The sequence below is a fragment of the Mauremys mutica genome, chromosome 6 (assembly GCF_020497125.1).
Source record: "Mauremys mutica isolate MM-2020 ecotype Southern chromosome 6, ASM2049712v1, whole genome shotgun sequence".
Lineage (NCBI taxonomy): Eukaryota > Metazoa > Chordata > Testudines > Geoemydidae > Mauremys > Mauremys mutica.
The window spans coordinates 130,720,999-130,738,116 of record NC_059077.1 but is presented as its reverse complement, the minus strand read 5'-3'; the positions used below and the strand labels follow the sequence as shown (position 1 = coordinate 130,738,116).

At 47.4% G+C, this 17,118-nt stretch overlaps 1 protein-coding gene across 3 annotated transcripts in view; it reads right to left on the bottom strand.

Annotated features, from left to right (window-relative positions):
• Window positions 1-17,118, bottom strand: part of ELP1 (elongator acetyltransferase complex subunit 1) — a 123,750-nt gene that overhangs the window by 35,186 nt on the left and 71,446 nt on the right. For all 3 annotated transcript variants that reach the window (XM_045020783.1, XM_045020785.1, XM_045020782.1), the window contains 5 exons: window positions 13,217-13,270; window positions 13,006-13,111; window positions 11,878-11,990; window positions 1,369-1,442; window positions 104-182 (listed from right to left, as the gene is read on the bottom strand). In XM_045020783.1, coding sequence (XP_044876718.1) covers window positions 104-182; window positions 1,369-1,442; window positions 11,878-11,990; window positions 13,006-13,111; window positions 13,217-13,270 — 426 coding nt within the window. The remainder of the gene's footprint in view (window positions 1-103; window positions 183-1,368; window positions 1,443-11,877; window positions 11,991-13,005; window positions 13,112-13,216; window positions 13,271-17,118) is intronic.

Here is a 17,118-nt window from a genome sequence, read left to right as displayed (position 1 = left end):
CCTTGTTACAGTCTTGGCCTTCACAACATCCTCTGGCAAATCCCACACTCCCTGGGAGGCAGAAAAACATGCAAGGGGGGGTACAAGCGCGACTCAAACTTGCCTTGGGATTGTGATCATAAAGAAGGTTGAGGTTGATTCTCAGCTTCCTCATACATTCAAATGCTTCTTTAAACATGAGCCTGTTGGAATGGGTCAAATTCAGCAGGTTTTTAGAGAGGAGTGTGCACTACAATCTAACATACACAGGGAGGGAGGGGAACAGTTGCCAGACTATAAATAAACCTCTATGGCTTAATTTTCACTGCCTTCCCTCTGCAAAGAAAGCTGGCTGTGCCCATGCCCAGTTCCTGTCCTGGCCCAGCCAGACATTACACTGGGGTAGCATTTAATCAGGTGTGGGCCTGTTTTGAAGAGAGTTACATTTGGGTTTAAAGATAACAGTGTATTGGTCACGGATAGAGCTGGGCAGATTTTTTTTCCATGAATAGTTTATTTACCCAAAAATTCATTTTTCAGATGAAAAAAATATTTTCACAAATCCAGCAGTTTCAGACACCTAAATGAAAAAAATTAGAAAAAGTCCAAACTGTTCATTGACATTCTTGAAGTGAAACTTCTCAAAACTATATTTCACTTTGAAATTTGGCCAGGAGTTGTTAAAACATTTTAAAAAGTAAAACACACCCAAAAGCATAACAAAAAAATTAAATCATTTCATTTTGGAGAGGAAAAACTGAAAAATTTCAGTTCCAGGTTTAACCCAAAATCATTCCCCCTCTGCCCCAATTTTTTGGTTCAATGGCTGAAAAAACAACTATCCATTCAGCTCTAGTCTCAGGCGCTTTTCTATTCCATTAGAACAGTGACATTTTACAAGGTTTTATTCCATGAGATAGTCTTGTCTTTGAGGATGAGTTATAATTAGGGGGGGGGAACAGATGGCATTTCTCCCAGCTTGTTCTGCAGTGCTGCTCAGTGAACACAGATGACATACATGTAATTTGCCTATGGTTGTTCCTGTCCCCTAACCTCCATCTACTTGTCTGTCCTTTGGATTAACAAGCTCCTTGCGGCAGGGACTAAAGCAGGTAGCACAAGCTGTACATAAATAAGAGAAATGTTGAGATGGCTCTGCTTGCAGGTGGCAGTTACCTGGAGTGCCCAACTGCCAGAACTGGTTTGTTTCCACTTGCTAAGTCAGAACCCTCCGTGAACGCTCCCGAAGCAGTCCCCCTTTCCCTCTAGCTTCATGCTCTCATTCTGCAGGCCCCAGTCAATATCCCACCAGGACAGTGCGACCCTTCTCCAGCTGCTCACCCCACAAGAGCCGGGGGGACGCAGGCTGTACATATTAGTGACACTCACCTGTCCAGCCACTTCCGAATCTGGGCCAGAACGAGGGCTCGGTGGTGAACAGTCTCCAAGTTCCCTCTTGGCATCTAAAAAATGAATCCCAACAATAATTTCTTCTAAGTATGCTAAGAGCTCTGCACCTCAAATCCTGGTCAGCAATCCCCAATTCCCCCTCACCCCCACTGAGAAAACGGGAGCTTCAGTTTGACTGCCGTGAAGGGGAGGCAGGACCTTCACTTTGAAGAAACAGTTTTACTCAATGTAAGAGATGGTTTCAATGTCTTTACAGTTCAGTAAGACATCCCCCTCCCCACAATGGCTGCAGAGGGAGAAGGAATGTGATGGAGCCAAACATCACAGTGCTGTGCTAGTGCAAGAGACTCCCCAGAAGAAAAGCAACTCCAAAAGGAGGTTGAATCCCAAGAGAAGACTCAGTGCAAGCAGAGAAATGCAGGAAGCAGATCGTATCAATGGCCAGGAGGGAGTCCAATCTCTGAAGGGTTCAATGTTTACAACGTAAAGTGCTATCTACACTAACAACAGGACTGCAACAGGCAGACAGTGTTTTCCTGGAACACCCCACACTACTACTGTTGGCAAAGGCTAGAGCAGGCTCTGCCAACTCTCTGAGGCAGGCAGCTCCTTACTCTGCTCAGACAGACAGGAGCAGGGAGTGAGCCTGTAATGAGAAGATCTAGGGCGTGGGCTGAGCAGGGTCTCAGACAGGAATCCTCCAGCAGCCCAGCCTGGGGAGAAGGCCTGGGCTACCTTTGTTCTCCTTCTGGCAATGAAACCAAGCCCCAGGAAGGGGCAAGCTGCACAGGCATTTGAGCAAGCAGGTTCCCTCGACTTTACAGAAGGCTTTATCATATATCTGACGCACGCTCCACAGCTGCATGGCTTTTCCATAAAACTGAGACGAGATTTAAGGGGAAAATGCGACACATTCTAATCAAGCCAGGAACCGCTTCAGGGAGCAACTTTCTCGGGCCCTGGGTTCCTGCAGCTCATTCCCATTGCTGCCAGTCTGGTCTTTAGTGTTCCTCTTACTGGACACTAACAGAAGCCTTTGGGACAAAGCATCATAAGAACAGCCATACTGGGTCAGACCAATGGTCCCTCTAGCCCAGTATCCTGTCTGTATTTCACATGTGGGTACATGAGTCCGAGCCTGGAAATTCTTTCAAGCAGTGTCCGTTGGCCCACACATGTGCAGTAGAGCTCCTCGTGCTCCTGACAGAGAGCCAGAGGGTGCAGGACGACACCTCTTCAGTTCCTCCTCTTACCATAAATACAACAGGATTCAGAGCAGAAGGGACAGAGGACAGGTAGTGGAATACAGATAGGGACCACACACCTCGAACAACTTTCAGTTAGTAACCACTACTACTTCGAGTGCTGGTCCCTATGTGTATTCCACACATGGGCGATTGGCAAGCAGTGCTCTGACTGTAGGTGGTGCAAAGAAGCCATCAGCAAAGATGCTTGCAATACTGCTGATCCCACAGCTGCATTTGCAGCTGAGGCATGAACTAAAGCGTAACATGTAGTGAACATGTGGCTAGATCTCCAGGTGGTTGCCCTGAAAAGGTTTTATAACAGGATGTCATATGGAGATGCTGTGAAGGTGGCCTGGGCTCTTGTAGAGTGAGCTGACACACCCTCCGGGGGAGGGATGTGTGCTAACCTGTAGCACTCTAGGATGAATCCTCAAACCCTCTTAGAAATCCTTTGGGAGAATATGGCTTGCTCACACAATCTCTCTGCCATGGGGATAAAAAGACTTGGCAACTTTCTCGTTGGTTTGGTTTGCTGCAGATGGAGTATCAGGACATGCCAGACATCAAGAGTGAAGTCTCTTGTTTTCAGCAGAAGTGTGGGATTTTGGAAAAAATACAAGGAAATGAATACTTTGATGTGGAATTCAGAAACAATCTTGGGTAGAAACATGGGATGTAGATGAAGGGAAACCTTTTCCTCATGGAAAAACTGTATACAAAGGGTCTGCTGTGATGGCTCTGAACTCGCTGACCCTTCTGGCCAAAGCGATAGCCACTAAAAATGCAACCTTCATGGACAGGAGGGTCATGGAACACGTCACCAAGGGCTCAAAGGTTGGTTTGGTAAGTGTTGACAAAATGGAATTAAGGTCCCATTGAGGTGCAGGTTTGATCACCGGTGGGAAGGACCTGACGAGGCCTTTCATAAATTGTGCTGTAGTTGGATGCGTGAAGACAGAACGTCTGTCCACCAGAGGGAGGCAGGCACTAACCGCTGCAAGGTAGACTCGCAATGAACTAATGGCAAGACCTGAGGTCTTCAAGGATAGGCGATAACCTAAAATGATGGGAATATTTGCAGCGGCTGGAGAATGTTGACTGAGCTGTGCCCAGGCCGAGACATGCCTCCATTTGGCCACATAGCAAGTTCTAGTCACATCCTTCCTATTTTGGGTAACGATAGCCTGAACAGGAGCCAAGCAGGAATGTTCTATTTCTGACGCCCATCCCAACCCCAGGCCATGAGATGGAGTGACCATGGATTAGGGTGCTTGATTCTTCCTTTGTCCGGGGTCAGGAGGTTCAGGAAGCGGCTGATCTTGATTGGGGGGCAGGCAGATATTGGCAGAAGCTCCAGGAACCAGAACTGCCTGAGCCAGTAGGGTGCTAGAAGAATGACACTGGCCCCATGCACTGACATATCTTCCATATCACCTGTGGAAGCTGGGGAACAGGCAAAAAAACCTATCTGAGATAATTTTTCCATGACAGCAGGAGGGCGTCACCCTGGGAACCATGACTCACTACTACCCTGGAGCAATACAGTGGAAATTTTCCATTCATTTGGGACACAAAGAGGTCCCATTGAGATGCACCCCATTGTATGGCTATTTCACTTAGGACGGAATTGTGGATCTCCTATTCATAGTCTGCCGAAAAGCGTCGGTTTAGTTTGTCTGCTAGGGAGTTGTGGGTTCCTGAGAGGTAAGCAGCCTGGATGTTGATGTGGTTCCTGACACACTCATTCCAGAGTCTGACTGCTCCCAGGCAGAGGGGACAAGCTCTCACTCTGCCCTGTTGGTTTATGTAAACCACGGTGGTGACATTGTCAGACATCACCTGGACATGGAGTGAGCATAGGATTGGATTGCATGTGAGGTGGACTGCCAGGGGCGGCTCTAGGCACCAGCAAAACAAGCTGGTGCCTAGGGCGGCAAAATGTAGGGGGCGTCCCCTGCCGCCGGGGAGGGCGGGAGGCTGGGCCGGCGGACCTGCCGCAGTCATGCCTGCGGGAGGTCCACCGGAGCCCCGGGACGAGTGGACCTGCCGCAGGCATGACTGCGGAGGGGGCGCTCGTCCCGCGGCTCGGCTGGACCTCCCGCAGGCATGACTGCGGGAGCTTAACCGGAGCCGCGGGACCACGGCACCCGCCGCAGTCATGCCTGCGGCAGGTCCGCTCGTCCCGGGCTCCGGTTGACCTGCCGCAGTCATGCCTGCGGGAGCTTAACCGGAGCCGCGGGAAGAGGGGACCCGCCGCAGGACCGGGGAAGGGCGGCGCAGCGCACCGCGCTGCTTGGGGCAGCCTGATTTCTAGAGCCGCCCCTGTGGACTGCTCTCAGTTCTAGTATGTTGATGTGTAGTCTGGCCTCCTGTGGGGTCCAGGGACCTTGCGCAGTGTGGCTGCTTAGATGAGCACCCTACCCCAGGAGAGAGGGGTCCATCACAACAGTGGCACTAGGGGGTGGGAGTACTGAAGCGAAAGCCCACCCTCACCTTTTCCAGGTTCAACCACCGGGCAAGGGTGCCAATCACTCTGGTGGGAATGGTCACCGTGCAGCTGATGTGGTCCTTGTCCAGTAGGTAGATTGAGCGGACCCAGGCCTGCAAACATCGCAAATGAAGCCTGGCAAACAGCATCGCGTAGGTGCACGCAGACCTATGGCTTAACAGTGTAAGGCATCTTTGCACTGTAGTTCTTGCTCTGTGGGTAATGCATGCAACCAGGATGTTCGTTATCTGAAATCTGTCTGCAGGGAGCAATGTTCTTGCAGAAAGAGTCCAATGTCACTCAGATAAAGTTTATCATCCTTATGGGTGACAAAACGGACTTCTCTCTGTTTATGCAAATACCTTGGGCAGCAAGGAGCTGTATGAGAAACTCTGTTGTCAACCTGACGACCTAGTGGGAGTGGCCTACCAGGAGCCAGTTGTCTAGATATAGGGAAACTGTGTAGCCCTGGTGTCTCATCTGGGCTGCCACCACAGAGAGGACTTTTGTGAATACTCTGGGTGCTGTCACTAGTCCAAAAGGGAGGGGGATTTGAAACTGGAAAAGTTCCTGGCCTACCATAAAACACCGGAATCTCATGTATGAGGAGTAAATGTCTATGCGGAAGCATCCATCCTTCATGTCAAGAACTGCAAACCACATCTCCTTCTGAAGGCAGAGAATTATTGATGCCAATGTAATCATGTGGAATTTTGACTTTTGAATAAAGATGTTGAGTTGCCAAAAGTCCAGGATGGGTCTCCATCCTCCATCTCTTTTGAGAATTAGGAAATATGGAGAGTAGAACCCCCTCTCATAATACTGAGGTGGGACATGTTCTGTGTAGGAGGGATTCTGCTGCCTGTTGAAGAATCATGAGAGTGGTCCCTGGAAGGGGGCATGAGAGGAGGGAAGGAGGGGAACACTTAGGGTGACCAGATGTCCCGATTTTATAGGGACAGTCCTGATATTTGGGGCTTTTTTTAATATGGGCTCCTATTACCCCCCACCACCATCCCGATTTTTCACATTTGGTATCTGGTCACCCTAGGAACACTATGGAGTATCCCTGATGAATAATCTCCAAGACCCAACTTGCCTGTTGTGATCATCCTCCATCTGTGAGCAAAAAGCATGAGACGGCCCCCAAAAACGATGGGAGAAGAGGTGGGTGGCATCAGTGGTGGCAGGTTGGTCTTGACCAGTATGTTGAAAGTGGCCCTTAGCAAGTGCCTGGGAATGGGTAGAGGTCATGGCAGAAGAGGAAGCTGAGAAGCAAGGCCTCTGAATGCCCTGCCATTTTTGTGGAGGCTCAGCTGAGTGCTGGTAATAAGATGCGCGAGGAGGAGATAACCTTGGTCTATAGGACGGTCTCTGGTGTTTCCTCTTGGGGTCTGGAGTCTAAATCCCCAGTCAATCTCGAGTCCTTTACTGAATACAGGAACTCGTCTGTTCTTTCATTAAAACGATTCGACTCTTCAGAGCAGAGACCCTGGAGGTGTTCTGGACCTACCTAGGAAATCCTGACAATTGTAGCCAAGAATCCCTTCTCATGAGGTTCTGCAAGCTCTGTCTACTGCATCCACTATGGCCTGGAGAGCGTTTTTTGCCACTAGCTTGCCCTCCTCTTTGAAGGTCTTAAATTGGGCTCTGTCCTCCATGGGAAGCCTGCCCATAAAGTCTGCAAGCTTGCACTAAGTCCCAAGTCCTGCACTTAGGACGGAAGAATCCCATGCACTGCTACAGACTAGGGACTGAATGGCTAGGCAGCAGTTCTGCAGAAAAGGACCTACGGATTACAGTGGACGAGAAGCTGGATATGAGTCAGCAGTGTGCCCTTGTTGCCAAGAAGGCTAATGGCATTTTGGGCTGTATAAGTAGGGGCATTGCCAGCAGATCAAGGGACGTGATCATTCCCTTCTATTCGACACTGGTGAAGTCTCATCTGGAGTACTGTGTCCAGTTTTGGGCCCCACACAACAAGAAGGATGTGGAAAAATTGGAAAGAGTCCAGAGGAGGGCAACAAAAATGATTAGAGGGCTGGAGCACATGACTTATGAGGAGAGGCTGAGGGAACTGGGATTGTTTAGTCTGCAGAAGAGAAGAATGAGAGGGGATTTGATAGCTGCTTTCAGCTACCTGAAAGGGGGTTCCAAAGAAGATGGATCTAGCCTGTTCTCAGTTGTAGCAGATGACAGAACAAGGAGTAATGGTCTCAAGTTGCAGTGGGGGAGGTTTAGGTTGGATATTAGGAAAAACTTCCTCACTAGGAGGGTGGTGAAGCACTGGAATGGGTTACCTAGGGAGGTGGTGGAATCTCCTTCCTTAGAGGTTTTTAAGGTCAGGCTTGACAAAAGCCCTGGCTGGGATGATTTAGTTGGGGATTGGTCCTGCTTGGAGCAGGGGGTTGGACTAGATGACCTCCTGAGGTCCCTTTCAACCCTGATATTCTATGATTCTGTGAACAGTTATTAAAATCATATTTCGCTAACAGAGCCTAGTAGTTAGCAATACAAAACTGCAGGCCTGCAGAGAGGATGACCAGTCTCTTTGAACCCTTGTCAGTCAGTACGTCCCTTTGATAGTGCAACCTGGCCCTTTCCTTAGCTTCCTGTACCAACAGTGAGTTGGGGCTGAGGTGGCAGAACAAATTCAGCTCCTTTGGTGGGGATGAAACATCTTCTGTCAGCTCTCTTCGGTGTGGGGGCATAAGATACCATATAGCTCTGAATGGTTCTAGGATGGCCTCATTAACTGGGCGGGCCACCTTACTCAGTCCCTCTGGTTGCAGGAGATCCGGGAGCCAGTGTTGAGGGTCCTGGACCTCCTCCAGTGGGATCTGGATGTCATCGGCAACTCTTTGCAGTAGTTCCTGGTACTTCCTATGGTTATCCAGCAGAGTTGGAGAGGACCTGCAGGTCCTGATCAATGTCTTCCTCCACATATACTGATGGATCCCTAAGAAGGACCTGGATGCCTGCCCATGGACCCCAATGAAGCCAGAAGGAGGGGTCAGTCAGCTGTAGGGTACCCAAGGAAATCAGTACCAGCAGTTCCTGGGGAAGCCGTATCCAGAGGGATACTGAGCGTGACTCCTTGAATGTCTGTCAGGACTCAACTGTCTCCCTGGAGATACTGGAGCGGCTAGCACCTCCAACTCAGCTGAGTCTGAAAATTGCGAGGTCATCTGTACTGCAGCACTCCTGCCGAAGGGCTGTAAGTGGGATGGCTCCTGAGACACCATAGTAGCATCCTTCTCTAGTGTAGTAATATCCCTGAAGAGGGCTAGGCTGGAGAAGCAGGGAGTCTGAGGATGAGGTAGGACTATATTCTCTAGTGTTGTGTAAGTCTCCATATGCCCCAGTGTCAGTGGAGTTCCAGCAGTCAAGTCTGATGGAACCAGTGCATCCCTGGACGCCCAGTGGTCCTCGGACAAATTAGATGATATCAACGATAAGTGTAGGCCTTGCTGGAGCCCTAAGCGCAACTAATAGTATGGGCCAAAGGCTGTGAACCAGAGTAGGCTTGGCCTTAGCAGAATCGCAACACACTAGGTATTAGCTAAAACCAAGTAAGCACATTCCTGAGAGGATGGTACAAGAACATCCAGAGCTCTCAAGTAACTGTGTAAACACATTCCCAAGAGATGGTACAGAAACACACCGACTCCTCATATGATAAGGATGGGATGACAGGATAATGGAAGAGGATGTACAAACTAGCAGGTACAAGAATAAGGGTGGCAACTAATAACATCTGGAGTGTGATACAGAAATTGTATCAATGTATAAAAGAAGAAGTCATAGGAGGGGCATCTTTGTATTGGCCGAGGGGACAGCATCCTGTTATGCTGAGCCTGAGCTTGTCGCGGGCATACACTGTCAGTGTCCCTGTGACCTGTTGGTCAGGACACTAGTACTGTGTTTTGCTGACAATGAACCCGGATGAGCACCTCTGACACAGAACCAAGCCTGTGGTCTCTTTATGAAAACATCGAGGCCTGCTGAATCCACAGGCTGCATTTCTCCTAACGCAGCAAACAGCAGAGCCCCAAGAATAGCAGCACTAGCAGCATTAACAACTCTGCAGCACCAGCACCACGCCATAGCACTGACACAGCTCATAGACAGAGCCGCCAGATGTCATTCCTTATGCTTTGATACTGGGATGATCATAAAATCAGCAGATCTTTATTTTTACATGCTTTCTCCTCCACTCTGGGGGTTTTCAGCGGATCCAGATCTTTAGATTCCACACACGAAGTCTCACCCGATTTCGACAGGCTCGGGGAGGGAATGCATCTCTTATGGACCGTCCTTGATAGGGACCTGCCCTTACCCCCAATGAGTGCCCTCTGCTCTCATGGGAAGCAGCTTTGGGCTTAGGCACTGAAAGCTCTGCTACCAAGCATGTGCTTGGAGGGGCCAATGTAGAAGGAGGTCTCCCTGGAACAGGTTGGAGAGGGGCCTCATAGCCTTCTCCATCAGGTATTTCTTGTAGGCAGAGCTCATCCACTGCCAGAGTTCTGGGTGGGAACGAGCGACAAATACTGCACTTCACAGAGATATTGTCTCGCCCAGACAATAGAAGTAGTGCTGATGTTCATCGCTGACAGAGAAGGAGCGAGGGCAAGAGATGCAATTCTTGAAACCTGGGTCTCTAGACATAATCCCAGACTCAAGGAAGGAATCCCCAACCAAGGAAAAAACACACTATACTATGAACTTTAACTAACCAGTAAGGTAGGAAGAATAAAAACTATTTACAATTGTCTTTTCAGGTGCTACAAATAGTTGAGGGAGAAGAGGACAGACGATTCCAACTCCGATCATGCAGCCATAAGAAAGACCTGGAAAGGCATCAGTCTGAACGGTGCCTCATATCTTGGCAGAAGCACTAAGAGATGTGTGTGGGGGCCAACGGATATGGCTTGAAAGAATTCCTGGACTCAGGTGCATGGCATGCATGCATCCCCCGTGTGGGACCAGCACTCAAAGAACGTACCTCTTATCCCATGACTGCCTACTTCACTTAAGAACTCTTGGTGCAGGACCTTATCAAAGGCTTTCTGAAAGTCCAAGTACACTATGTCCACTGCATCACCCTTGTCCACATTTGTTAACCTTCTCAAAGAATTCTAATACATCGGTGAGGCATGATTTCCCTTTACAAAAGCAGCTTTGACTCTTCCACAACATACTGTGTTCATCTATGTGTCTGATAATTCCATTCTTTACTATAGTTTCAACCAATTGCCCAATACCGAAGTTAGGTTAACGCTCTGTAACTACTAGTATTGCCACTGGAGCGTCTTTTAAAAATCAGCGTTGCATTAGCTATCCTCCAGTCATCCGGTACAGAAGCCGATTTAAGCAATAGGTTACATATCACACTTAGTTGTTCTACAATTTTATATTTGAGTTCCTTCAGAACTCTTGGGTGAATATTACTTTTTAATCGATTTGTTCCAAAACCTTCTCTACTGACACCTCAATCTGAAAAAGTTCCTCAGATTTGACACATAAGAAGAATGGCTCAGGTTGAGACGCTTCCTTGCATCTTCTGCAGTGAAGATGGATGCAAAGAATTCATTTTGTCTTTTGGCTTCCTTGAGTGCTCCTTTAGCATCTTTATCAGCCAGTGGCCCTAGTGGATTGTTTGGCAGGCTTCCTGCTTCTGATGTACTTAAAAAAAATTCCTATTAGTTTTTGTGTCTTTTGCAAGTTGTTCTTTGAATTCTTTTGTGGCCTCCCTAATTATATTTTTACACTTGACTTGCCAGAGTTTATGCTCCTTTCTATTTTTCTCAGTAGGATTTGACTTCCAATTTTTGAAAGATGCCTTTTTGTCTCTAACCACTGCATTTACCCAGTTTAGCCATGGCAGCTTTTTTGGTCCTCGAGTCTTTTTTATTTGGGGTATACATATAGTTTGAACCTCTATTATGATGTTTTTTAGAAAAGTTTCCATGCAGTTTGCAGGCATTTCACTCGTGACTGTTCCTTTTAATTTCTGTTTAACTAGCCTTCTAATTTTTGTGTACTTCCCCTTTTTGAAGTATCAAAACAGGTGGGCAGGGGCAAAAGAATACGAAGCACACATGATGGAGGGTATCAAAGCAAGTGGGTGGAGGCAAGTGTACTTGAAACACACAACAGATGGTATCAAAGCAGGTGGGCAGGGTGAGAGCATGAAGCACACACGACAGTTTCCTTTTCATGCAAATGAAGCCAAGAGGCCATTTACCTCCCATTCACATGGGGCTGGAGTTCAAGAGTGCTCAGCAGAATGGCAGAGGTTTGAGAGGAGGAGGGGGGGAATTCACCATCCTCAATGGGTGACAATCTGGCCCTAAGTGTGGATGTTCAGCCCTCCTGAAGCAGGGCCTTTACTACAGACAATAAGTACCAAGAGATCACCCTCTGAGACTGTAATTTACTGAGATGCTTCAGTATCACCAAGAGCAGCCACTGAAGACTTATTTATTTGAAAATCCCTCTCCTGCCAGGGGCTCCCAGAGAGGCAGCATGAGCTGTAATAATTAGGATCCAGTAGGATCAGGATCTACAGTTCAGCAGGTTTGTGAGTGGTGATCCCATAGCCTGGAAAGCAAGAGCAGCTGTTACACAGTACATGACAATATATAGCTCAGCTAGCTATTACCCTCTCCGAACAGCTGAGTGCTGCGTTATGGTGGGGCTTCCCTAGCGTGGGCTAACACATGGTGCTGCAGCAATACCATGAGAGCTGACCTGCAGGATGAGCTTGGTGTCCTGGGGTACAACAGTGACGATGCGGGAGCCCCGCTCCACCTTGCGTAGTGTCTCGTTGGGAGTTGAGGAGCTGCTGAAGCCTGCCTGCAGAACTGAGAATGGCAGAGGTCTCAGCAAGGGTATGATAAGTCCCTACATACAGTGCAACTTCTACAGTCCAGCCACAGGGTGTCTGCTGAGTTCCTGCTGGGAATCCACCCATTGTTAGCGACGTTCTAGTAGCGCCCCCGGGCATCAGTCAGGTTCACAGTCCCATTGTGCCAAGCACCATCACACACAGACTAGAGGAGACAGCCATTGCCTGAGGAGCTGAGTCTAGACACCAGGCAGATATACACACACAAGCAGCTGTCAGAAGCACAGAACATGTACACTGCCATTCCTACTCATTCTTTTGCCCCTCCATGACACCCCCACGCTTCCCATGTCCAGGTGCCAGTCAGATGCTGCCCAACATGGTTCACCAGGCATCCCTTCCATCCTACCTGCCCCCCACCGGGAGCACTCAGCCTTGTTTTGGGAGGTGAAGGCAAAGCCTGTCAAAGAGGACAAGAGGTGGCTCCCGCCAACTGACTGCTTCCCCTGCAGGTGGCCTGCACAGCCAGTCCTGTCCCCAGCCACTTCTCCTCCTGGGGGCCAGGCAGGCAGGTGGCCTGCATGGCCAGTCCTGTCCCCAACCACTTCTCCTCCTGGGGGCCAGGCAGGCAGGCGGCCTGCATGCCCAGTCTTGCCCCGAGCTGCTTCCCCTCTCTCTGCAGACCAAGGCACAGTGATTTCAAGTGTCCTTTGGTCACTGCTGTTGTTTCACAGATCAACAACGGTTTGTGGAGAGTAAGCTACTCCTCCCTGTGCTAGGGAGAGCTGGGAAGTGAGGGAGGGAGCTCCCAAAAGTGGATGAAGAGTCCCCCCAGTCACAGCCAAGAGAGGATATAGGGAACTCACTGGCACCAATCAGGAGCAGCCACTCTGGACAATCAAGAAGTGGCACCATGGCCACGACATGGGGCCTTGGAAGCGAGCTTGTCTAGGTTCCATCATGAGGGCAAAGGGCCCAGGAAGCAAACAGTAAGGCCTATTACATACCAAAGGCCATATCTGAATGTTTACCTTTCAATGATGTGTCCCTCAAAGATACACACTGGCAGGTGTGGGAGTGGGTGGTCACCAACAGAAATTCATCATATCTGGCAAATGAGGTAACATTGGAAGCCACCTGTGGAAAGTGAATCCAATTAAATCTATGAGCACAAGCAGCAGCAGATGAAATCTAATAATTACACACAGACAAGTGAAACCGCATCAAAACAAGCTTTGGTACCTCCACATCATTAATGAAAAAACGGCATCTGTCAGTCAGACCCAGGATGGCCTCCTATAATGAAAAGGATGGACAATTACAATATGTTACAGCACTGGTTTAGCGGCACCATTGTTTCAACTGAGTTGGGCCTTTGCTATATGCCCATTACCTTTAGACTGTCAGATTTCCAAGTGGACTGGAATGCCTCATGCTTATTTTCAACATAGCAGTGAAGTACTGAAGGAAGTTGGATAGGAATTTGTTTGATCACCGAGCTCTCAATGTAAAAAGTGTTTACTTGCTTTAAAAAAAAACCAACCTCAATAATATCTTTCTACTGAAAGCTTCAAACTTGACCTAGGTAGCATCCTTGATAAGGAACAGCACACTTGCCATCTCTGAATAACTCTGGTCGGGCAACAAGAGCTAACGGCTTGAAAGCCATCAGACCCAGCCGTGCAGTGCACATTGTTTTACTTAGCTCGTAAGCACCCCAAGGCCCTCCATGTGTCAGCATAGAAACAGGACATTGGGAACCCACTATAATAGAGGCCAATGTGTGGATTTGGATATGTGATTAACATCCAGTTTCTAAAAAGGAAGTGAACTGGAAAAATAAAACCAAACCATAATAATGATTTAATGCAACCATTAGTGACAGCCCTGACAGGAAGTGTAAGAAAGACAAGTTGGATGAGGTAATATTTTTTATTGGACCAACTTCTGTTGGTGAGAGAGACAAGCTTTTGAGCCACATAGAGCTCTTCTTCAGGTCAGGGAAAGGTACCCTGAACATCACACCTAAATGCAAGGCAGAACAGATTGTTTAGCATTAGTAGTTAGCACATGTTCTAAGGGACCATTCAAGGTGAAGTGACCCATTAACACCTCTGCAGTCATAAGACAAAAAGAGTGGTGTCGGTACATTGTTGTAATAAACCAGGGGTCGGCAACCTTTCAGAACTGCTGTGCCGAGTCTTCATTTATTCACTCTAATTTAACGTTTCGCATGCTGGTAATACATTTTAACGTTTTAGACGGTTTCTTTCTATAAGTCTATAATATATAACTAAACTATTGTTGTATGTAAGGTAAATAAGGTTTGTAAAATGTTTAAGAAGCTTCATTTAAAAATAAATTAAAATGCAGAGCCCCCCCGCACCTGTGGCCAGGACCTGGGCAGTGTGAGTGCCACTGAAAATCAGCTTGCGTGTCGCCTTCGGCACGCATGCCATAGATTGTCTACCCTGTAACAAATCATTAATCCAGGCTCTCTCTTCAGGCCATGATTTTTACAGTGTCTAGAAAAGTAATGAATTTAAGCTCCCAGGCTTGTCTTTAGAAAGTGTTGTGCAGATTTCCTTTGAGGATGAGGGTTGGTAAATCAGATAGAGTGATTGCTTTCTGTTCCAATATTCCTTCAGTAAGAGTGCTGTAGCCTGATATAAGGGGTCTGCCTGGGTGCTTTTGTTCGTGTATTTTGGGTTGAGTTGGGTTGGGTTCAGGTGCAACTTAATGAGGCAAACCGACATCTCTCCAACATCACCTACAGTACTATAAAGAACTCAAAGACCACCCCACATCACAAATTTACCTTAGAACTCAAGGATATCATCAAATCCTTCCCCAAACAACTCCAAGAGAAGCTTTACATACCCATCCTCCATGAACCCACACCAGAGACCTTCTACATGCTTCCCAAGCTACACAAACAAAGGAACCCAGTCAGTCCCATCATATCCGACCACGGCACTCATACTGAATGAATGTCAGGACTTCTAGAAACCATCCTCAAACCACTCACCACACAAAGGGCCAGCTTCTTCCAGGACACAACTGACTTCCTCCACAAACTCTGCAATATTAACAACCTCCTTCAGAACACCATCCTCAACACCACAGATATCACCTCCCAATATGCTAATATCCCTTACAATGACAGCATAGCTGCCTGCCTCAAATGTTTACAAGACAACAGACAACCCTCAGATATCCACCCCAACCAAATCCATTTCATCCTCACCCACAAAAACAAACACTTTGTCCAAACCATGGGAGCAGCCATGGGTATTAGGACGGCTCCCCAATATGCCAATATCCTCTTCATGGCCACCTTGAAGAAGATTTTCTGGATAAATGCATCACTAAACCAATGATATACCTGAGATACAGCCATGATATTTTCATCCACTGGACAGATGGCTTAAACTCTCCCATACATTTCCACCACAACTTCAAAAACTCTCTCTGGTACACTCCCACACCAGCACCAGCTTCCTGGATACCATGATCAGCTTCAACAATGGAACCCTACAGACAACAATATGCAAGAAACCCCTGGATCAACACACATGCCTTTATATATCCAGTCCAACACACCAAGAAATCTGTTATCTATAGCCAGCCATTTAGATTCTGCAGAATATGCTCCAGGGAGAAAGTTCAGAATATACACCTTAATATCGCCTTCACCAAACAAGGACACTCCACCAGAGAAGTAGATTGCATCATGGAATGGGCCACCCAAATACCCTGAGAGAACCTGCTTCAATACAGAAATAAAAACCTCTCTGACTGCCAGCCCTTAATTGTCACCTACCATCATATGCTGGAACCCATATGGGTATCATCAAACAACTACAACCCATACTTAATTGGGACCCCATCCGGAGAGAAATCTTTCTTGAACCTCCACTTCTGGCCTTCAAACAACTCCCCAGCCTCTCCAAGCTCACCAATGGAAGTATGTTCCCCACAGACCAAGACACAACACCACCACACTCTGCCAGAACAGATGCAAAACCTGCCGACATATTTCCACTGTTACTATGATCAACACGTCCCACAACACACCTTTCAAGATCCATAGATCCTACACATGCCTATCACAAGTCAAAATGTGGTGTACCTCATCCAGTGCACTAAATGCCCCAGTAACAACTATGTGGCTGAAACCAGACAGACTGGAATAAACTTTTAGATAATGTTTTCACCTCTTAGCTCATAGAGTAAACTCTCACAGGAAAGTGATAAAAGACAAAACCACCCTATCACCTGTGGGTGAACACTTTTCACAAAGTAATCACTCTATATCTGACCTATCAGTCCTCATCCTAACAGGGCACCTGCACACCACTTTCAAAAGATGAGCCTGGGAGCTTAAATTCATAATTCTGCTAGACACTAAAAATCATGGCCTGAACAGAGACACTGGATTTATGGTTTATTACAATAACCTGTAACCCACTACCCCCACCTTTTTGACCTATGGCTGCAGAGGTGTTAACGGGCCACTCTACCTTGAATGGTCCCTTAGAATTTGTGCTAACTACTTATGTTAAACAACATAATGTGGATAAATGTAAAGTAATGCACATTGGAAAAAATAACCTCAACTATACATACAACATGATGGTGGCTAATTTAGCTACAATGAGTCAGGAAAAAGATCTTGGAGTCATCGTGGATAGTTCTCTGAAGATGTCCACGCAGTGTGCAGAGGCGGTCAAAAAAGCAAACAGGATGTTAGGAATCATTAAAAAGGGGATAGAGAATAAGACTGAGAATATATTATTGCCCTTATATAAATCCATGGTACGCCCACATCTCAAATACTGTGTACAGATGTGGTCTCCTCACCTCAAAAAAGATATTCTAGCACTAGAAAAGGTTCAGAAAAGGGCAACTAAAATGATTAGGGGGTTAGAGAGGGTCCCATACGAGGAAAGATTAAAGAGGCTAGGACTCTTCAGCTTGGAAAAGAGAAGACTAAGGGGGGATATGATAGAGGTACCGTATTGTCCCGAGTATAGGCCGCACTTTTTCCCCCTAATTTATGTCTTTAAACTAGGGGTGCGGCCTATAAGCGGGATCTTGTCAAAAAAAACCCAATAAAAATACTTTAAATCCCAGCCGCGGCG